Source organism: Rhineura floridana, chromosome 3 (genome assembly GCF_030035675.1).
Source record: "Rhineura floridana isolate rRhiFlo1 chromosome 3, rRhiFlo1.hap2, whole genome shotgun sequence".
Lineage (NCBI taxonomy): Eukaryota > Metazoa > Chordata > Lepidosauria > Squamata > Rhineuridae > Rhineura > Rhineura floridana.
The window spans coordinates 186,973,628-186,996,516 of NC_084482.1; the positions used below are offsets into that span (position 1 = coordinate 186,973,628).

General features: G+C 40.3%; 1 protein-coding gene across 1 annotated transcript in view; it reads left to right on the forward strand.

Annotated features, from left to right (window-relative positions):
• Positions 1-22,889, forward strand: part of CFAP20DC (CFAP20 domain containing) — a 277,854-nt gene that overhangs the window by 95,666 nt on the left and 159,299 nt on the right. Inside the window, exons 6-7 of the mRNA XM_061622079.1 lie at positions 8,278-8,392; positions 17,327-17,483. Coding sequence (XP_061478063.1) covers positions 8,278-8,392; positions 17,327-17,483 — 272 coding nt within the window. The remainder of the gene's footprint in view (positions 1-8,277; positions 8,393-17,326; positions 17,484-22,889) is intronic.

The window sequence follows — 22,889 nt, forward strand, 5'->3', positions numbered from 1 at the left end:
CAGGCTGGAAGTGTTGTTGCTTATGTAGCCATGGTATCACCATCCATACCACACATAATAAGGAGTATTAGTGGGCAAGAGGGAACCCCAAGTGTTGCAGAATACAAAAAAGTGAGAGAGAAAACAGAAAGGGAATGACTCCCAAAACAGCCCAAATGAGTACTGAGCATGCTCTGTTATGAAATGCTCAGTGGCTGTGTGAGTGAGTGAGTGTGTGTGTGAGAGAGAGAGAGAGAGAGAGATGTCTCAGCTAACAGAAAATTATAGAATAGTAGAGTTGGAAGGAACCTTTAAGGTCATCGAGTCCACACCCCTGCTCAATGCAGGAATCCAAGTTAAAGCACACCTGACAGGCCAATTCCCCCCACAGAACTCCAGTCACAGAATTGTTTGAGAAGAGGGGCTGGCTGTTAAACCACTCTGGACATTGGAGCTCTGTCGGGAGAATAGGAGTCTCCTAATAACACTCAGCACCCGTCACAAACTACACTTGCCAGGATTCTTTGGGGGAAGTCATGACTGTTTAAAGTGGCATAAATGTCTGGCGTGGGTGTGGCCAGAAGGTCATCCAGCGAGTTCATGGCTGTGGTAAGATATGAACTCAGAACGTCCCAGCTGCACCCAGCATGGAACTACGCTTTCAGCAGCAAATACCAGAAAACCAACTAAATGTGTGCTGTCAATGTGCAAAGCATTTGCTGGGGTGCATTTGGGTAGGTGAAGCAGGAGATAGATGGAAGGGGCTGTTTTCCATACCTGCCACTTTACCAGTGCAATGCCCCATATTTTTCCTTATTGACCTCCATCAGCTAGGGGAAAGTGGCCAGGGAAGGGGTTGCAGATAAAAAGTTTCAGCAGCAAATTACCCCCTCTCATCACTTCTCCCTAACAAAATGCCCCCCACATCAGTAGCAGACTACCAGCAGGGAAGTTCTTTTTTGAGTTGTAATTCAGCTCTCATTCTGTTAATTCCCAAACCACACCAATTGTCATTTTGACCTACTTGCATAGGGAGAAAGACAGTGTAAAGGGTGTGCACAAGGGGGAGGGGATGACAAAGGATTTAGGACTTAAAGATTTAATATTCCATGAGTAGAAAAAAATACCCTATGCAAGTGTCTATATTATTGCAGAAAAGTTCAGTTATACATGTTTGCCATCTTTTCCTCAAGCACAACTGTTTTTGAGATAACAGTCTTATTCTCTCTTGCCCTTCACCAAAAAGCCATGTTAGTTGTCCAGTATGTGAAATGACTGCAAGCAGGTGCAGCCCAAGACATTTTGCTACTTGAAGCAGAAGAGCAAATGGTGCCCTGCCCCCAAGTCAAGGTCATAGTACCATAGCTTGAAAAGTTATGTTGGCATTTGAGGCAGAAAATCTGACAAGTACCTCTTCCTGACAGTAAATATACAACCACCAAAAATTAAAATAGCTAATAATTTGTTGCATGGTGCCCCAAATTAGTTGCTTGGGGTAGTCATCTCTTGCTGCCTAGTGAGAGTCGCTCTATGAGAGGCACATAACTGAAGCAAAACACACAAACAGAAGTGTGAGACTGCACCTCCTAGTCTCTTGCCAGTTCCCAATTTTCACCCTCTCTGGAGGGGTGCAAGGACAAGCAGAGGGGATGCAAAGAGGGTGCAAGGACAAGCGGAGGGGATGCAAAGAGGGTGCAAGGGCAAGCGGAGGAGATGCAAAGAGGGCGCAAGGACAAGTGGAGGGGATGCAAAGAGGGTGCAAGGACAAGCGGAGGGGATGCAAAGAGGGTGCAAGGACAAGCGGAGGGGATGCAAAGAGGGTGCAAGGACAAGCAGAGGGGGTGCAGAGAAGGTGCAAGGACAAGTGGAGGGGGTGCAGAGAAGGTGCAAGGACAAGCGGAGGGGGTGCAGAGAAGGTGCAAGGACAAGCGGAGGGGATGCAAAGAGGGCGCAAGGACAAGCGGAGCAGATGCAAAGAGGGCGCAAGGACAAGTGGAGGGGATGCAAAGAGGGTGCAAGGACAAGCGGAGGGAATGCAAAGAGGGTGCAAGGACAAGCGGAGGGGGTGCAGAGAAGGTGCAAGGACAAGCGGAGGGGGTGCAAAGAGGGTGCAAGGACAAGCGGAGGGGATGCAAAGGGGGTGCAAGGACAAGCAGAGGGTATGCAAGGACAAGCGGAGGGGATGTATGGACAAGCGGAGGGGATGCAAGGACAAGCAGGGGTTGCCAGGAAGAGCAGAGGGGGCGGTGTAGCAGGCTGAGGGAGGCAGGATGAGCGGGGGGGCAGGAAGAGTAGGCTGGAAAGGGTAACACATACACTCACCTCCACAGCTCTTCACTTCCATTCTGCTGCTTCTGCCTTCTACTCCTCCTTGCCCTCCAGCTCTGTCTGACTCTCCACTTCCTCCCTCGTGCCCCCATAGAGCACGAGGGAAGAGCTAAACAGCGCAGAAGCCCAGTTTGAGGCACATATCTTTCCTCCACCATTCCACCAATCACAGCAGCAGATGATTTCCCCTGCTTTCCCCCCCAGTAATGTCCAAATGTAACGCAAAAAAGTTACATTTGCAGCTCAAAAGTAATGAAATTACCACTCGTTCTGTTACATAGAAAATGTAACAAAGTTACCCACTCATTATGCAAAATAGTAACAAATTACAAGTAACTCGTTATTTCTAACGAGTTACTTCCAAGCTCTGAAGCCATTTTATAAGGTGTGCTATGCTGGCATCTTTTAATATAGGTTTTATTTTTGAATTTTTAGGGGACAGCATTTCAATACAATATTGGAAGGATCAGGGAGTACTGTGTATCATTTCTATAGTACTCCTTGTGGTGTACAGTTATTTATTTAGGCATTTCTAGCCCACTTTTCATTAAAAGTAATGCCAAACAGAATCTGAAATTCTTACTGCATGTATTCTTACCAACAGTGATGTGATTTTTTTAAAAAAGAGTTGTATTCCTCTAGGTTCTTTTCAGAGCAGACTTATTGAAATTAATGAAACTAGGTTAGTCATGTCTATTAACTTCAATGGGTTTACTCTGAGTAGGACTATCATTAAATACAACTTATTTCTAAATCAACAACTTCAAGATGGTCGTAAGAATACCTTTAATATATCTTATTGAACGCCTTTACAGAAGCAGTGGAGTAGCTTACTTTTTAAACTAGAATAGGAGAATGTGAGTACCTACTAAATTTTGTGCCAGTCTCCATCTTTACAGTCTTGTAGAGACAAATCGTCCTTCTGCAGCAGGTAACCTTATAGAAAGAAGAACAAAATGAAATGGATAGCTGCCAATAAACTAAAGAAGAGAAGCCAGCAAAATTAATTAGAAGCATAAATAGCCACATTCTTAGTTATAAATAAGCTGGTTCTGGAAGACATTCATTAGCTGAACATTGTGCACATTTATACTCATTATAGGAACTTGTCTCCACTGAACAAATTAAAAGCTATTTTGCACAATTACATGTTCCTAAATCAGCTGGCACAGATTTCCAAAGCTTGGCTAAACAAATTATCATTCCATAAAACTGAATTTGGTAAATAGTTTAAATGCAAAGAAATAGACATTGGAATGACCTACATCAAAGTTTTGAAATCAAAGTTTATAAGACTCTTATTATTTCCCCCCAAATTCCAAGTATTTATGTCTGTTGTGTCTTAAACAGCATTGATGTATTCCAAAATCCCATAATGATTCCGCTAGGCTTATGTAACCATTTGTGCAAGAGTTTGGGCATTTGTTTGTCTTTATAGTACTTTACAGATATATAAGAATTCTCTGCTTTAGTACATTAAGCATTCTCTGGTTCATGGAGTTCATGAGCATATGAACTTCTGTATGAATACCGAAGCCTCTGCTTGTGTGCCAGAACTACTGTATTGCATCCTTACCCTTCTGTAACAACACACTTAATAGCAAGTGCCAGTTGTACTCTGTGATTGAATTTGCCACATTGAGATTTCTGTGATGTAAATCAGGATTGACATGAAAGGGGTGTTATGTGTACAAACAAGGTGAATACAGTAAGCCAGTCACATATTAGCAGTGGGAAGTTTTTTAAAAGTTTGAGAATTTGGTAAGGAAAACGAATTCATGGAGAAAGGAAAATTTATTTGCAGAAGTAGATCTGTCATGACCCAGAAACCATGTACTGTGCAATGGACTCAGAAGATGATGAGGCTCCAGAGAAGTGTTGGGGAAGTACTTTTTGCAATTATGTTGTGTGATGCTACACAGCACTGTTCTATTTCCAGCACTATTTTTATATCTATATGAAGCTGTTGGGAGTGGCGAATATGGGGTTTGGGGTAAGGTGCCATCATTATGCTGATGTCACTCAGCTCTATTTCTCCATAATATCTGAATTAGGAAAGCTGCACAGGCACTGGACCAGTCCCTAGATGCAGTGGTGGGTCGGATAAGGATAACTAAATTCAGCTTGAAGACAGGCTCTGCGGGTGAGTGGGTTGTGTGTTTAAAAAATAGGCCAGTTGCCTGCCCCAGATGGACAGGCAACTGGCCAATTTTTTGAATACACAGACCACTCACCCACAGAGCCTCAGTTGTCAAGGAGCAGGTATGCAGTCTGAGGGTGCTCCGGAATCCAGCTCTGTCACTAGAGGCCCAGGTGACCCTTGTGGCCAGGAACACCTCTCACCAGCGCCAGCTAGCATGACAGTTTTACACATAGTGTGGCCGTTGCTGGATCAGGATTTTGACCACAGTAGTCCAGGCACTCATAATTGCAAGATTGTATGACTGCAATGCAGTCTATGTGGGGCTTCCCTTGCAAGTGGTCCAGAAGCGGCAGTTAATGCAGAACCGTGCAGCATGATTGCTGCCAGGGGTGAGATGCTGCCTGCATGTTACATCTCTGCACAAAGATCTGTATTGGCAGCTCATTTGCTACCAGGCCAAGCACAAGATCTTACTATTAGGATACAAAGCTGTTAACCACTTGGGACCAATTTACTTGAGGGATTATCTTGCCCCCATATGCCTCCTCAGCTGCTTTGATTTGTGGAAGTTGTACTCTTGCAAATACCATAAGATGTTCACCCCACATCTGTGAGGAGTTGAGCTTTCAACGTGGCAACCTCTGTGTTCTAAAAGTTCCTGCCTATATAGCAGGCACCCTTATTGTGCTAAAAGCTTTTGTTTTGGTAAGCTACCTGGACAGGTACAGAAGTTAAGCATACCTTTTTTACATTTTGCTAATTCTGTTTATATTTTGGTAATTATTTTTGTATTTTATTTTATGCTTAGCGATTCTTGGATTAAGTGGTTTATAAATTCTTCCAAATAAAATCATTCTTCTTTTTGCCAGAATTCAAAAAGATGCTTCAACAGTTTTAGATTGCTTCCATGAACTTTCAATCAACAACATTTGTGAAAGGTTATTGTCTTTTGCATTATGGCCAATGTATGTGCTGAATATTTTATAACAGAGGAAACAGTTTGTAGGAACCAGGAAGCCCAATAAACTAATAATCCATGCTGCTGCTTGTTTTATTCTGAGTTTAAGTTTTGAAGTGATCATTAACAAACTGCCATGAATTGTAATATATACAACAGCAAAATGAATTGGTAATCTGAGTCAATGAACATATCTGTACTCCTGGGTAGTTGCTACCATTTTAACTCTTGTTCTTGCTGCATTTGCTATCAAGAAGAAAATAGTCAATCAGAGTTGAAGCTATGAAATAGAATTGAAAATTGAATTGAAAATTGAACTGAACAGTATTTTGCTTTAAAATGTTTTGCAAATGTAGACATTAAGTGTGAAATGAATGTGGCTAATGACCATAGCTGGAAGAGTTACACACCTGCTGATCAGAGGGATATTACTATAAATGAGGTTGATTTTTCCTGTTGACTACATCATTCTTTCTCAGTGTGGACTCATTATTTTCCTATCACATGTCTGACCCCTCAGATAGGAAGACTCAAGCATAAACATCATAAAAATGCATTAACTCCTGTAGAGCTTTCCAAATGTTTCCTGATATAATGTAGTTACTTTGTATTTTCAAAAGCGTAGAGTAGAAGGTCCTGCTTTTTCATGCCAAAAGTAAAGACTGAATTTCCTGGCAAACACCATTCATAAATTTTGGGTTCTTAATCAAAGGCTTCATATATTTGCAGACAACAGTCTTAATTCAGTTTTCCAAAGGTTTTAAAATATGTAGAAAGGTGTGTTCTTTAAACCTCAATTAAATGGGCTTCCTAAACAAAATCACATTGACTAGCCTGGATTGTGGTTTCATCTCTCCAGGGCCATAATCCTATGCACATTTACTTAAGAGTATGTCTCAGTGCAGTTTATGTCCAAAGAGGCATGCATAGGATTAGGTTGCAAGTTGTTGTATAGATTTGTTTTTACATCTATTTTTTTCTCATTTATTATTTGTCTGCTGAGCATCTAAGAAGTCTCCATCCCCAAATTGATGTACAAGGGGAAAAGGAAATGATCAGTTATAGAAGGATTTGGGTATTCAAACAATGCAAAATATTAAATGTGTGTGTTGTGACTAGGTCAAAACATGGAGTGAGATCTTCACTGCTATTTGGATAACCTAATCCTAGTGGGTTGTATGATAAAGGCACATTATTAAGTTCACTAGGGAAACAAAGTCACCAGCTCCTTGGCTTGGCTGTGTTTTGTAGTCTCCTGTGCATGTTCCAAATATAGGCGTCTGGTTAAACAAGCTAGATCAGTGGTCACTCCAGCCTACAACTTTGAATTCTGGCTATGTCCAACTTGAAGCCATAAGGAAGTTGTTGTTGTGATAATACCCATCCCTTGTAGTTAATTCCTACCATTGGACAAAGATGTACTGTCTCTGAACATTGGCATAGCATTCCTGGCTTTGATCAGGCCTACTAATTCTACAAACAAGTGTGTATGTCGTTAAAAGCTTGACAACATTATGTATTCAGTTATATAACCATAGCTAAAAAGCTGGCTTGAGATCTTACTTAATTTATATCCTACCTTTCAGGTTGAAGGATCTCTCAATAGATCAAGATTAATTGATCAAGATTAATTAAAGCAATGGGCAGGTCTAATTCTGAAAGTTTATTAGAAAGCTCAGATACCATTACATTAATATACCACTTGGACGGTTACTTCCATACCTCTATCAAAACTAGAAACTTGTTTTCTGCATTGTGCAGTTATTCTCCCCAGGTTTTTTTATATGTCCACATATGGGTGGTTCTAGTGTCAGTACAAAGTTCCATTTGTGATGTCTTCCCATTCATATCACTGGAGAGAGCTGATTCATTCATGTGTTCATTTGCTTATAGGGTCAAGTCTCCTGTTAGATCTGTAGATATACATTTATGTTGCTTTTAATAAAAATGGAAGAAAACAACATTGTTTGAGCATGAAATTCTTGGTAAAAATATTTTCACATTCTCTCCTTAAGTAGAAGAAAGCAGGCAGTAGGAATTACCAGTCTGATGGGAAAAGGTCAATAAAATATTAACTGAATCGATTTCTAGGTTTAAAAATACAGCTTCTGATGGTAGTGAGCCATTTTCTATTGGGAGAAATCTAGAGTGAAATTTAGTCAGTTTGAACATTCTTGGAAACCACAAAGAAGCAGGACATACAAAGTAGCCTCTTTATCAATCTGAACCAAAGCTGATCATGGCTGTAGTCTAAATCTATTAGTGATGTTCATATCCAGCGTCCTGGGTGTCACTGGAGGAACATCCTGAATAGTTAGCAATAAACTTGTGTGTTATTAATTCAGGTTTGGAGATATGTGCTTGGGAAGTGAAACTGGCATACAATGTTTTGTGTCTATCTTTGAGCAGACAAAAAGCCCATATGAAATGGCAGTTGCATTTTAGAAAAAGAAAGCCTATAATGATTTCCTATTTAGTGGGGTGACAGCATGTCCCAAGATAACACAAGCTTAAGGGGCTGAAAAAGCATGATTATTAAAGCCTAGTGGCTTCTCAGTTCATACAAATTGAATTCTTTCATAGGCTGAAGTGCTATGGAAATCTAGTGAAGAGTGCAAAGCGTTGAAATAAAATTAGCATGTAAAGTGATTTTATATATTCAGGCTTGTAACCACTAACTTTGAATTTGAGAGATAAATCTCATTACTTACCTTGTAAAAGGGGTAATACTTAAATTCTCCATTTGCTGTCCTTGATATAAAGGTTCTGCATATGAATTACAGCTTTCTGTGGTTGCCCAGAGATAGATCTCCATGAATTCAATAACTACTATCTCTATTTCTCCCCCCTCACCTTTTCTCTTTTACAGGATAACTGATTTAGGAAACATTAAAAGAAGATTGTATTTATCAACAATCCACAAGGAATTATCTGTAACTCCTCTACATGCAAAAATTCCTCTCTTTATGATCAAGCGCAAAATTGTAGGTATCCTTCCTTCCAGTTTTATAGTTCCCTTTTCTTTTGCGTTGCAACACTTTTAAATATCTGTAAGAACCTGTTAAAGTTGATAATCCTCTTTCGGGATATCAGTATTTATGCCCTCTGAATACAAGAAATTGACTTTATGGTAAATTCTGAAGTGGTGATTTGGAATTAATTGTATAAGTGTCTGTTTAAATTGTTAATTGTATAAGTGTCTGTGTACACATGGAAAGAACTTCAAATGGGAATATAAATAGGAGTTTCTGTAGCGTGAAGGTTAAGCAGATGTGTTGGTGAACTCTACCATGGATCCCACCTACCATATTCAGGCTATTATTTCCAAACCCAATCTAAACATAGGCCGAACTTGGAGTGAGTGAGTAGATGAGAGGCAGAGCAGAAATTCTTGCCAGGGACTCTTAATACCATTTTCTGTCACCTCTGCCCTTCGTGTGCCAGCAGTGGTCATGAAAAGTAGAAGAGGTGATTCCATTACAAGGAAGCTAGTCACCACGTGATCTAGGATATTGCATCACTGGTGTTTGATGCAGGCTGGTGCTAAGAATAAGTCTCAGACAGGAGCTTTTTGTTTTTGTTCTGTTTTGATGTGTGGAAAGGAATGGATGCAATTCGCAGGATTGTATGCATAGAGGGACATGTTTAGGATTTTCATTAATGGAATTAATATATCCTGGAGAATATTCCTTCCATCTGTAGGTAGGTCACCACCTTGTTCACACAAGTTGTTTACAGAATATGTAAACTTTAAAAAGTAAACACGCCCTCACAATTTGTAAGACGTTTCAGTTGTGGTCATAGATTGTTTCCTAAATTGCCGTATCTGTTATGAAGAGACCTGTGGCACTGTCCAGCAAGAGACATCTGTGTACATACTGGGTTTTCCTTAACACGTATATCAGATACAGATATATGTCTGATATATGTTGCTATCTAAATTGGATATTTCTGGTGGGGATATGGGTTCCCATCTTTGCTGCAAAATAATACACATCTTCCACCCTTCAGACTTCTAGTCATGTTCAGTATCTTCTTGCAGAATTACTACAGCTAATTTGAGAGCATTGATTTTCATATTAAAGCAAAATGCTTCCAAGGATGAAAATAGTCTTAAATTTCTATTTAAATAGGTATCTCTATACATGCATACCTTTTACAAGTGAATACCTAATACATTAATCAGAGAGAGAGAGAGACGAGTTGAAAGATTCCTATACACTTCATTAGGACTTTTCTATAAGTTCTTGTAGTTATATTGATAACTTCATTTTAGCTTCCTGCATTTTGGCTAGTGTGGCTCTAAAAAATTAATATGCATCAGACAGTCATACTACTGATGCAGTGGCTAATTCAAGATTGTTGCAATGAATTATTTCCCCTCAACTTGAGTTAGTTGGTCACAGTGTCAGATCAACACCAGTATTTCAAGATTTAAGTATTCCTTAATCTGTAGTAAAATTCAGTCAAAATGTGAACTTCAGTTATAAGGTTCCACTCAACGAAGAGATTATTTGATAGGGATCCAATGATGGGAGTTTTATATGGTTGAATATTTTTGTTTGTTTAAAAGGTTGATATAATCTTCCTTGTGGTCCTCAAATCAAACTTGAATAGAGCACCCAACTCCAGATTTTGAAACTGAGCAGCACTGTAGCCATATGAATATATCAAACTGCCTGATACTAAGGCCATACTAGACAGTCATTAGATATTCATTAGAGTTAACCATGCCTGCAGTTATGTAATAAAACCTAGATATTTCACTGCATGCTATTTATTACTTAACTGCAGGCAGGGTTGAGTCTTGCTGGGAACGCAGTGTGTGGGGAGAGAAAGCCTACCTCTTCAGCTCATCAGTCCCTTGCTGAAATCAGAACTGAGATCATCCCTCAGCCCTGCATGGCTACGGGCGTGGCAATGGAGACTTTTCCCTAAGGCTCCAGGCTGTGTGCGTGCGCGTGTCCTGATCATACTGGAGAGGAAAGAGATAAACCTCCCTGTGCTCTGCCTTCCTAAAAAGGATCTTCCCTTGGAATTATAGAGTTGGAAGGGGCCTATAAGGCCATTGAGTCCAACTACCCCCTGCTCAATGCAGGAATCCAAATTAAAGCATACTCCACAGGTGCCTGTCTAGCTGCCTCTTGGATGCCTCCAGTGTTGGAGAGCCCACCATCTCCCTAGGTCATTGGTTCCATTGTACCCCTCTAACAGTTAGGAAGTTTTTCCTGATGTTCAGTCGAAATCTGGCTACCTGCAACTTGAGCCCATTATTCCATGTCCTGCACTCTGGGACAATCAAGAAGAGATCCTGGCCCTCCTCTGTGTGACAACCTTTCAAGTACTTGAAGAGTGCTATCATATCTCCCCTCAGCCTTCTCTTCTCAAGGCTAAACATACCTAGTTCTTTCAATCTCTCCTCATAGAGCATTGTTTCTAGTCCCTTGATCATCCTTGTTGCCCTCCTCTGAATCTGTTCCAGTTTGTCTGCATCCTTCTTAAAGTGTGGTGTCCAGAACTAGACACATTACTCAAGATTAGGCCTACCAGTGCCAAATAGACAGGAGCCAATACTTCACACAATTTGGAAACTATACTTCTGTTAATGCAGCCTAAAATAGCATTTGTCTTTTTTTGCAGCCACATCAACTATTTGCTCATATTCAGCTTGTGATCAACAATCCCAAAATCCTTCTTGCATGTAGCATTGCTGTATCCCCCATCTTATCACTGTGCATTTGGTTTCTTTTTCCTAGATGTGGAACTTTGCACTTATCCCTGTTAAATCTTGTTCTGTTGCTTTCAGCCCAATGTTCCAGCCTATCAAGATCCCTTTGAGTTTTGTTTCTGTCTTCCAAGGTATTAGCTATCCCTCCCAATTTTGTATCATCTACACATTTGATAAGCATACCCTACACCTCCTCATCGAAGTTGTTAATAAAAACGTTGAAGAGCATTAGGCTCAGGACGGAGCCCTGCAGTACCCCGCTCATTATCTCCCCCCAGTTTGAGAAGGAACCATTGATAAGCACTCTTTAAGTATGATTCTGTAGTCAACTGTGGATCCACCTGATAGTTGTTCCATCCAGGCCACATTTAGCTAGCTTGCTAATCAGAATATCATGGGGCACTTTGTCAAAGGCTTTGCTGAAGCTGAGATATATTATGTCCACAGCATTCCCAGTCTACAAGGGAGGTTACCTGATCAAAAAATGAGGAAAGATTAGTCTGGCAGGATTTGTTCTTCATAAATTTATGTTGGCTTCTAGTAATCACTGCATTGTTTTCAAGGTGCTTACAGATTGACTGCTCCAGAATTTTCCCAGGGATCGATGTCAGGCTGACTGGTCTGTAGTCCTTTTTGCCCTTTTTGAAGATGGGGACAACATTAGCCCTCCTCCAGTCATCCGGGACTTCACCCATCCTCCACGATTTCGCAAAGATAATAGACAGTGGTTCTGAGAGTTCTTCGGCCAGTTCCTTCAATACTCTAGAATGCAGTTTGTCAGGCCCTGCAGATTTGAACTTATTCAAAATGATTAGGTATTCCTTGGCCATTTGTCTATCAGTTTCAAGCTGCAATACTGCCTCTTCAACTTCACGTTTGCCAGGAGGGTCATAGATCCCGACCCATAGGGAGGCCCGGAGGGTAGTAACAAGATCTAGGGCCTTCTCAGTGGTGGCCCCCGAATTGTGGAATAGTCTCCCCGAGGAGGTACGCCTGGCGCCGACACTATTATCTTTTCGGCGCCAGGTTAAAACCTTTCTCTTCTCTGAGGCATTTTAATCTAAGTTATTTATGTAAATGTTGTAATTGGTATTTTAGATGATGTACTTTTATATTTGTTATATTGATCTTGTAATTTTATTATTGTATATGTTTCTATGTTTGCCGCCCAGAGAGCTGTTTGCTAGTCGGGCGGGATATAAGCTGAATAAAATAAAATAAAAATAAATTTTGGGAGAAGACTGAGCCAAAGTAGGAATTGAGCATTTCTGCCTTTTCTTTGTCATCTGTTATCATTTTGCCTTCCTCATTGAGTAGCTGTGCCACCATTTCTTTTCTCTGTCTTTTACTATGGATGTACCTGAAGAAAGCTTTTTTGTTGCTTTTGGCATCTATCGCTAACCTCAGCTCATTCTCAGTTTTAGCCTTCCTGATGCCATCCTTGCAATTCTATGCTTCCTGTATGTATTCTGCCTTTGTGGCCTGACCTTCCTTCCACTTCCTGTATGTGTCCTTTTTTTTGTTTTCAGGTCATCTCTAAGCTTTCTGTGAAGCCACATTGGCTTCTTCTGCTGTCTTGCCCCGTTTTGCCATGATGGAATTGTTTGCCAATGTGTTGTTAGTATTTTCTTTTTTAGAAACTCTCACCCATCGTGGACTCCTTTTCTCATTAGGGTTGCTTGCAACAGAACCTTACTTATCATTGTTTTTGTTAAATTTTTACTAAAATCTCACATGGCTACTCTCAGCTTTTGCTTCCTTTACAATCAAAATCTCAAGTATAGCATGATCATTTCCCCCCTGAATTCCCATAACTGCCACTTCACCAAGTTATCTATATTGGTTAGAATCAAGTCAAGGATAGCTGATCCTCTAGTTGCTTCCTCCACTTTCTATATCTCCAACACAAGTCAGGAATTTCTTAGAGGGGTTGTGTTTGGCGGAATTTGTTTCCAAACAGTTGTTGGGGTAATTGAAACCCTCCATTACTACTACATCATGCCTCCTCAAATCATTGGCAAGTTGCTTTACAAAAGTTTCATACTTATCTTCTCCTTGATTGGGTGGTTGGTAGTAGACTCCAACCTCCATGTTCCTTTTATTCCTTGCCCCATTTATTTTAATCCAGATGCTCTTGGTGGAGCTACCAAGCTTATCCTCCTGTATTTCTGTGCAGGGATATATATTTTTAACATATAGTGCGACTTTCCTTCCCTTTCTATTCCTTCTGATCTTTTTGAACAAGTTACATCCTTCAATTGCTGTATTCTAGTCATGGGAGTCATCCCACCAAGTTTCAGTTATACCTATCAAGTCGTATTTACTCTCTTGTATTAAGAATTCAAGTTCATCCTGTTTGTTTCCCATCTTCTGAGCATTAGTATACAGACATCAAAGACCACATGATTTATGGCCTGGCTTCCTTCCTGTATTTTTATGGAGACCATTACAGGGCCCCATTAAAGCCATTCCTTCAGTTCCTCTTACTATGCACAAGCCTTTGTTAGTTGTTACCACCAAGTTTATGTCTTCCTCCCTCTTAGGATTCAGTTTAAAGCTCTCTTGATAGTTCTCCAAGCTCTGGCCAAACACATGCTTCCCAGTCCTTGTGAGGTGCAGCCCATCATTTGCCAGGAGTCCATCTTCCAGGAAGCATAGCCCGTGGTGCCAGAATCCAAATCTCTTGCGTCGGCACCACTTTCATAGCCAGTCATTCACTCTGACTATTTTTCTTTCCCTTTCTACTTGTCTTTTAAGTACCGGAAGGATGGATGAGAAAATTATCTGGGCCCCAAAGTCCTTGAGTTTCCTTCCTAGAGCTTCAAAGTCTGACATGATTTCTTCGTAGCTCCACTTGGCAGTATCATTAATTCCCACATGGATGAGATGAAAGGGATACCTGTTGGTGGGCTTGATGAGTGATGGCAACCCTTCCATCACATCTTTAATCTGACCTCCAAGGAGACAGCAAACTTGGCAAGTCCATGGATCTTCTTGGCATACTTGGGTTTCAATCCCACACAGTAGGGAGTCTCCCACCACTACTACTCCTCTTCTTGTCATGGGCGTGGTTTCATTGCCTCTGCTTGACTGAGCTTCAGCCTCTTGCTTGCTGTCACGTGCGATCTCCTGTAATTCTTCCCCTGCAGACTATCCTAGTCTCATCATCAAGTGCCTGGAAGCGGTTTCATAGTTGCACTGGTGAAGGGTGTCTTCCAGCTCTTCCAGTCCTGTCACCCTTTTCCACAGAGTTTCCTTCATTTCATTGTTGCTCTCCACAGCGGTCTCCTCTTCTGCTTCAACTTGCTGTTTTTCTTCCACTTCCTGTCCTTCTCTTTGCTGCTGCTGTTCCAGTATTCTAAGACTCTTTGCCTTCAGTGGGACCACCTGCTGTTCCAGGCCCCTTATTTTTTCTTCCAGTAGCGCCACCAGCTTGCACTTTTTGCATGTGTATGCCATGTTCTCAGGCAAGAAAACAAACACTGCATACACCTTTCAGGTCACCACCACTGAAGTGTCCTTCCAGTCCATAGTCTCTACTGCTTGTTTCTTTCTTTCTACTTGTATTGGAACGACCTGTGCTTTGTCCTGTCCTCCTTCAGGGTAAATAGGAGAGTCCCACTGGTATGTGGTATGGCATACAAGAGAATTTTTTTTTTAGGGACCTCCCCTTTGAACTTCCCTGTTGAACTTCTCTGCCAAACTCTTGTTAGCTCTCCCTGTTAGCTCACTCTGTTTGCTCATTCTGTGAGAGCTGGCTCGCTTGTATATCCTCTTCATCAGCTGACACAGCTCCCTCTGCTCTGTTCAGTTCAGAGTCAGGAAACAGAATGAAAATCCCAGCACACACAGGTGCTCCTATTTGCCTTGTCTGTGATTAAGTAAGAAGAAATTACAAATGTAGTGAATGTCTTGTTTGGCTCATTTGTCAGACCACTGGTCCATCCAGCCCATCTAGTCTTATCTGGTGGGCAGCTCTTGGGTATCAAGCAAAGATGCTGAGGTTGAACTTGGTACCTTCTGTATGAAATGCACATGCACTTCCAGAGAGCTATGCCTCCTCATATTCACAGTTAACTGTGTCTGTCCCAGATCTGGCCTGTTACCTGTTCTCCCTTCCGTGACTTTTTACCTCTCCAACCCATGTTTCTGGATAAGTTATTTTAGTAGGGTAGTTAACCACTTAGAATTGTATATAACATAAATGTTGGGTTAAAATACATCAGTTTCTCAGTACAGATGATATTTTGAAGAAATTTTAAGAAAGATAAGCAAAACAAATAATTTATTTATTTATAATAATTGTATAAGTCAAATAACGCAGATTAGAACAATGCCAGCAATCCTGGATAACTCTTCAAAGCACATACTAACAATGACTATTGACATTTCTTATTTCATCATATGCCATTTGTTTAGTGTGTTTGTACCTTGGGTGTGACAATGTGATTTCCATATATAGTTTGATGCCATTCAGTAGGACTCTTTTGTTGAAGTCAGATGGAACATGGCTAATATTGTCAGATCTTCCTGTACATATTTCTCTGTACAGTTATTGATGAAATGATGTGTGTTCCTCATACATCAAATGACTGTTATATTGGTGAGCATAGTAATGTTGAAGCACATATTTCCTTCCATTTCCAGGTTTATCGATCAAATCATAGATCATTCCCACACTTATAATTCCAGTAACATCCAAGGTGCTAATCCTGCTCTTAACAAACAGAAAGCAAGCTTAAATCTTTTTCTCTTTGGGAAAGCAAACCAACATCAATTGGTTATTTCTGACCTAAAGTAAAAGACTGAAAAAGAAATAATCTTCTAAAATTTTACTACGTGCTAATGAGTTGCCTTTATTTGGGGGTTGTCCATAGTTCCACTAAGATTGTCTCAGCATTCACTGCTCTAGCCCTGATTAGGTGCTTTTGGGACTCTCTTGATTGCACTTCAGAGACATCATCATCATCCCTGAAGATTGAACTGTGTGGGAAACCTTGCTGGTTTTTTCTATACCTGGGCTTGCATTCTGAAACTATCCCTAGGGCTGTGTACACTAAAGCAAAAGTGAGTGAGAGAGAGGAAAATCTTGATTTTGTTCCTGGAAAAGACTAATTGTGCATCCTGTATAAATTAGGTACATTTAAGCCAATTTATACACATATGTGATTATGGAGAATTTCTTCTGCTAGTCATGGAATGGGACAAGGAGTTATGAAAGGCTCTGAAGCCCTAACAACTGAAAATCCTGTGGTTCATGAGATTTCACCAGGCATTGCCCTTTTACTTTGAATCAAATGTTTGTTGTCAGAAGGGTTAGACGTGTTTTTTTAGATATATATATAGCTGAGATTCTTGAGAGTGCTGACATCCCAAACCAAATTCTGTGCTTTTCTGTTGCTTGTTTGTGGAATTGCAAAATGCACAGTCCTAATCATCATACCTAAGGCTTCAAACCTGTTTGCAATAGAAGTAGACAAACATACACAAATATAACATAAATATTGCTCAGACAATAGAACCATCCTTTATAAGAAGCAATTGCTGGCTTGTCTCTATCCTGATACAACTGAAAGATACACTCTCAGAAGATTGTTGTGTTTCATGTCACAAAGGATGCTCATTGTTCATAGAATCCAAGTTCTAATGTTTAAAATGATGCCCTGAGTGTTCATCTGCCTTGGCAAAGGCTGGCCAGCTGCTGTGACTTACGAAAACCTAACCAATGGCAGCCACAGCTGATATTTCCCTTGCTTACATGGGCCCATTGTGACACCAGAGAGGATCAGCCAATGGTATCAAGGGGGTTGGGTTAAGCAGATGAGAAAAATACAGAGAATGAGAAAGCTAGCAGGAAAAGGGGATGGCAATTTGACAGGAATCTTTGACGCTCATAACCATTTGAAGCAATTAACCATCATGCCCACAAGCAGCTCAGGCCTGAACACACTTAATTTGAAAGCAAATATCGTTGATTTAAAGTATAAAATACATGTTAAAAATTCAGACTGGAGGCAGTTATAGACCACTTGCATGGCTGCAAAATTTCTTAATGTGGAAGAAACGTATATTCCTAGGGGCAGCTATGTTAAGAGTATTATGTTAAGTGGTAAATTTCTGTATTGATCTCTTTTCCAAAATTTGCAGCTTAAGAAAAGATGTCACTAAATCTGTTTTGCTCTTTTCCTAGTGGTGCAACCTGTGCATTGACTTGGTAGCATTCACCAGTGAGATATTCAAAGGAGCCGTTTTCCAGTCCTTGGATGGCATTATTGTTTCAGCTAACTGTAAACTACGAAAGATCTTCACACTGAAGTCAGAGCCCCTGGATACAGATGATGAAGATGGTGTGTTAATTTCAACCTCATGGAACTCAGTTGGATTACTTTTGTATCATACAATTCCAAGGTTGTCTGTCAGGCTTCTGATTAATCATTTGAGAGTTCAGATGATTTCGCTGTGATTAATGCAAGTACAAGTTGTGCATATCTCTAGCTCAGGGGCTGCCAGTGACATTATCTAAGTGTGGTGACAATATGGGTAGGTACTTAGTTTTTTTTATAAAGCACTACCTTCTCCTGGGTGTAAAGGGTCAACTAAAGATCACCCTCACAGTGAGCGGCTCAGGGGTTACGTGCCCTGCCACCTGTGCAGCCATGGGCAAGCTGCATAGTCCCAAGGAGCCCATAGAATCATAGAATAGTAGAGTTGGAAGGGGCCTATAAAGCCATTAAGTCCTGCTCAATGCAGGAATCCAAATCAAAGCATTCATGACAGATGGCTGTCCTTCTGCCTCTTGAATGCCTCCAGTTGCCCCCAAGCTGGCAGTTGCAGACAAAGAAGGGGCTGGCTTGTGCAGCTGTGGCAAGCTGAGCAAGCCCTAGCCAGCTGGGGAGGACTAGCCTCAGAGGGAGACAATGGTAAACCCCTCTGAGTACTGCTTACCATGAAAACCCTATTCACAGGGTAGCCATAAGTTGGGATCAACTTGAAGGCAGTCCATTCCCATTAAAACTGCATTGTGGAAAAGGTTCCATCTTTAAATTAGCATACAAAACTGCTAATAATCTTCTGGCAAGCTACCTTCAGGTAAGTATTTCATTAAGCAATGTGAAAGAGAGCTTGTTATTTAATTATCAGTGGGCTCTTCTGCTGCAAGATCTCATTTTCTCAAGGTGGCTTCTAAAGAGTCAATTGCCAACACTATCCACATAAAATGCAGCTTTCCCCCCCTTCATTTTGGAAACTGGACATCTGAAGAAGGAAAAAGATGGTGTTGATGATGGACTGGACAGTATGTGAGAACTCCTATAGTTAATCAACCACATATTAGTATTTGAATGCTACACCATCACTATGTCTAAATAATAGGAAGGGTTTTTCCCCATTCAGCTCTGCTCTATAGCACTATTCTTCAATCTTGGGTCCTCAGATGTTGTTGGACTCCATTCCACATAACTCTTGGCCGTTGGCTAAGGTGGCTGGAGTTGATGGGAGTTGTAGTCTATCAACATCTCAGGACCCAAGGTTGAAGAACACTGCTGTACAGAATGTGGACTGTGTTTACTCCAGTCAAATGACATGCACACACATATTTTAGATTCACCAGTCTCCCAGCATCCTCTACAAAAGGAAGCATTAAGAGACTTTAGGCAATTAATAATTATGAGGCTTCTACTTTTGCTTTCTGGTTGAGCTTTTTTTTCAGCCTGCTTGTTCAAACGTTAAATCTTCTTACTTTGCTTTTTGAATACTTTTTATCCTTGCTTCCATTTCAATATCTGGAACTATTTGCAATTGCTTTCTGCTTGTGGCACTCTGTATTCTGGATTGTATAGGTTCATCTGTGAGGGATAATCATGTGGATGTCTCATAATTTTTAGTCAGGTATTTAGAGTAGATGACCTTTCTTTCTAACTCTCTGAGCCTGTAATAACCTTTCTTGCTTGAAAACCTACCCCCTTAACTTCCCCACCTCGGTGTCAAACTCATTCTTCAAAAACTTTATGTGGTCTTTTTCTTGAAATCTATTTCACTATAGACATACTGGTCCTATTTGTGATAATGGAATATAATAGAGCTTTGCTATAGTCTTAGTAAACTAAGCTTTTCTTTCTTTTTCTTTTTTAAAGGTCAGAAAACTAGCTCAGTTTTCCAAGCCCAGATGTACTTTGGAAGCTACATTATGCTTCTGCTTATGTGGGCAACAGGGTTTCCAAATCTCTCCAAAACCACAAGCACTACCTCTGCTGTCCCCCCACTTTTATAAATTGATCTGATGGCAGCTAGTGTTACTAACAACAGACAGGGAAATCCGGAGAGCAAATGGGTCTGCCTCTGTCATGCTTGGAATGTTAGTATCCCAGGCAGCAGGAATCCGAGAAGATACATATATATATATTAAAGACTGTATTTATATGCTGTCCTTCAGAGTTGCCCCTCCCACAATCTGTAAGATTACAAATAATAAATACTAGCAGAAACCAGTAATGATTTGAAACGAATGCTGATGAAAGTTAAAGAGGAAAGCACAAAAGCAGGACTATAGCTGAACATCAAGAAGACTAAAGTAATGTCGAAGATTATCAATACCTTGTCACAGTCATTAACCAAAATGGAGACAATAGTCAAGAAATTAGAAGAAGGCTAGGACTAGGGAGGGCAGGTATGAGAGAACTAGAAAAAGTCCTCAAATGCAAAGATGCATCACAGAACACCAAACTCAGGATCATTCAGACCATGGTATTCCCGATCTCTATGTATGGATGAGAAAGTTGGACAGTGAAAAAAGCAGATAAGAGAAAAATCAGCTTATTTGAAATGTGGTGTTGGAGGAGAGCTTTGCGCATACCATGGACCGTGAAAAAGACAAATGATTGGGTATTAGAACAAATTAAACCAGAACTATCACTAGAAGCTAAAATGATGAAACTGAGGTTATCATACTTTGGACACATCATGAGAAGACAGGATTCATTAGAAAAGACAATATTACTGGGGGGGAAAGGAAGGCCAAACGAGATGGATTGATTCCATAAAGGAAGCCACAGACCTGAACTTACAAGATCTGAACAGGGTGGTTTATAACAGAAGCTACTGGAGATCGCTGATTCATAGGGTCACCATAAGTTGGAATTGACTTGAAGGCACATAACAACAACAAAACAAATAATAAAACATCTAAATAAGAACATTGATGTTCCAGCTACCAGAGAGGAAGAGAATCTCTTCAGGTCTTCAAATCTTCCTTTCTGTTGCTGCAGTTACTTCCAGGCGAGTTAAATGGTAAGGAGTTGGTGGAAGCAGGAAGTTCAGTTCAGAGTATGGTTTGAGCTTCAGAAGACAGTGCGAAAGTAAAGGAGCGGCAGGGAGAGGAGATGATGGCACATTGTTGTGAAATTGTGAAGTGTTGTAAGCTGGACAAGTTTGTCTCCCAAATTGCCCCTTCCCCCAAATTATGGTGACATCACTAGTTCAAATACGTGATCCCATCTAAGATGGATAATTGTACTTTGAAGACAGCAATGGATGGCCTCTAGGAGGAGGCAACAGCCAGTGAGCTCCTGCAGATTGTTTTTTTTAATTGGCTTTGCTTCTCAGATGTGTGATGGAATGGAGACCTGCTTGCCCACAGAGAGGACCTGTCACTGGCTGTAGGCATTCTTGTGGGAAGAAGAGAAGACTGTTTTAGATTATTGTTTGCAATTGCATTTTCTGTGGAACCAGGTGGTCAAATTTGGATGCTCCTACTAGGGAGCAAATGTGTCTTGATTTAAACAGACTGTGTTTTCTCAGCCTGGACTGTGCTCTCACAACTCTGATCCAAGTATATTGTTGCAGTTGGTTTTTTTCAGAGAGAGAGAGAAAAATGACACCATGGAGATGGCATTTTAATTTTGTGTTTATTCTCTCCAGGTGATTTGAATTTGTAAGGCTTTGGTTTTTAAGGACCAGCATTTTGTTTTGCAGAGCTATGCCATCTGTGCAGGCAGCCTTTCGCCATCCATTAGCTAGTTGATAAGTTATGTGTCAGTCTGGGAGGAAATCTGTCATATTAAAATGTTTATTGAATGGTATTCATGAGGGTGACAGCTGAACAGGGGGTTCTACCAGCTGACGGGGGGAAAAAATGGCATTGCTTTCCAGCTAGACTGAAATGAAGGTGAATTCTTCCTGTATGTGCTATACTGTGCAGGGCGTAAGATGAATTGCACTAACTGCTTCTTAGGTTAGACATGGAATGCTTAGAAGATTGCTAACAGACCATTCACAATTGTGACTGGGAGGAGGAGAGTTTTCGTTTTGAATGAATAATGTTTTATTTTAATATCCTGATACCTATATGTTTGTTTATTTATTTATTTGTTTATTTGATTTATATCCCATCCTTCTAGCAGGAGCCCAGGGCGGCAAACAAAAGCACTATAAACACTTTAAAACATAATGAAAGCAGACTTTAAAATACATTAAAACAAAACATCTCTAAAAACATTTTTTTTAAAGTTTTCAAGACATCTTTAAAAAAGTTTAAAAACATACTTTTTTTAAAAAAGGTTTAAAAACATATTAAAAAGCAGTTCCAACACAAACGCAGACTGGGATAAGGTCTCAACTTAAAAGGCTTGTTGAAAGAGGAAGATCTTCAATAGGCACCTAAAAGATAACAGAAATGGCCTCTCTAATATTTAAGGGGGAATTCCACAGAGTAGGTGAAGCCACACTAAAGGTCCGTTTCCTATGTTGTGCAGAACAGACCTCCTGATAAGGTATCTGCAGGAGGCCCTCACCTGCAGAGTGCAGTGTTCGATATATTTGCATTGCATTTTAAGGCAGTCAGCATTTAATTTATTTAAAAAAAATTTTACCCTGCCTCTTCACAGTTCAGTATGCTTGAATACATTTAAAAACAAACATTTTAATATAATAGCATAAAAAACACTAATAATCCAAAATGCAGACGTGTAAAATAACCAGTCTCAATAATAATAATAATAATAATAATAATAATAATTATTATTATTATTATTATTATTATTATTATTATTATTATTATTATTATTATTATTATTATTATTATTATTATTTGATTTATATCCCACCCTTCCTCCCAGCAGGAGACCAGAGTGGCAAACAGAAACGCTAAAAACACTTTAAAACATCATAAAAAGACCTTAAAATACATTAAAACAAAACAACGTTAAAAACATTTTAAAAAAAGCTTTAAAAACATCTTTTTTTTAAAAAAAGTTAAAAACATTATTAAAGAAAACATATTCAAAGCAATTCTAACACAGATGCAGACTGGAATAAGTCTCAACTTAAAAGACTTGTTGAAAGAGGAAAATCTTCAAAAGGCGCCGAATTGATAGCAGAGACGGATCCTGACTAATATTTAAGGGGAGGGAATTCCACAGGGTAGCTGCCGCCACACTAAAGGTCCATTTCCTATATTGTGCAGAATGAACCTCCTGATAAGATGGTATTTACAGGAGGTCCTCACCTGCAGAGCGCAGTGATCGACTGGGTATATAAGGGGTAAGACAGTCTTTCAGGTATCCTGGTCCCAAGCTGTATAGGGCTTTGTCTGTGGCGCAGAGTGGTAAGCGGCGGTAATGCAGCCGAAAGCTCTGCTCACGGCCAGAGTTCGATTCCAACAGAAGGAGGAAGTTGAATCTCCGGTAAAAGGGGTCGAGGTCCACTCAGCCTTCCATTCATCCGTGGTTGGTAAAATGAGTACCCGGCATATGCTGGGG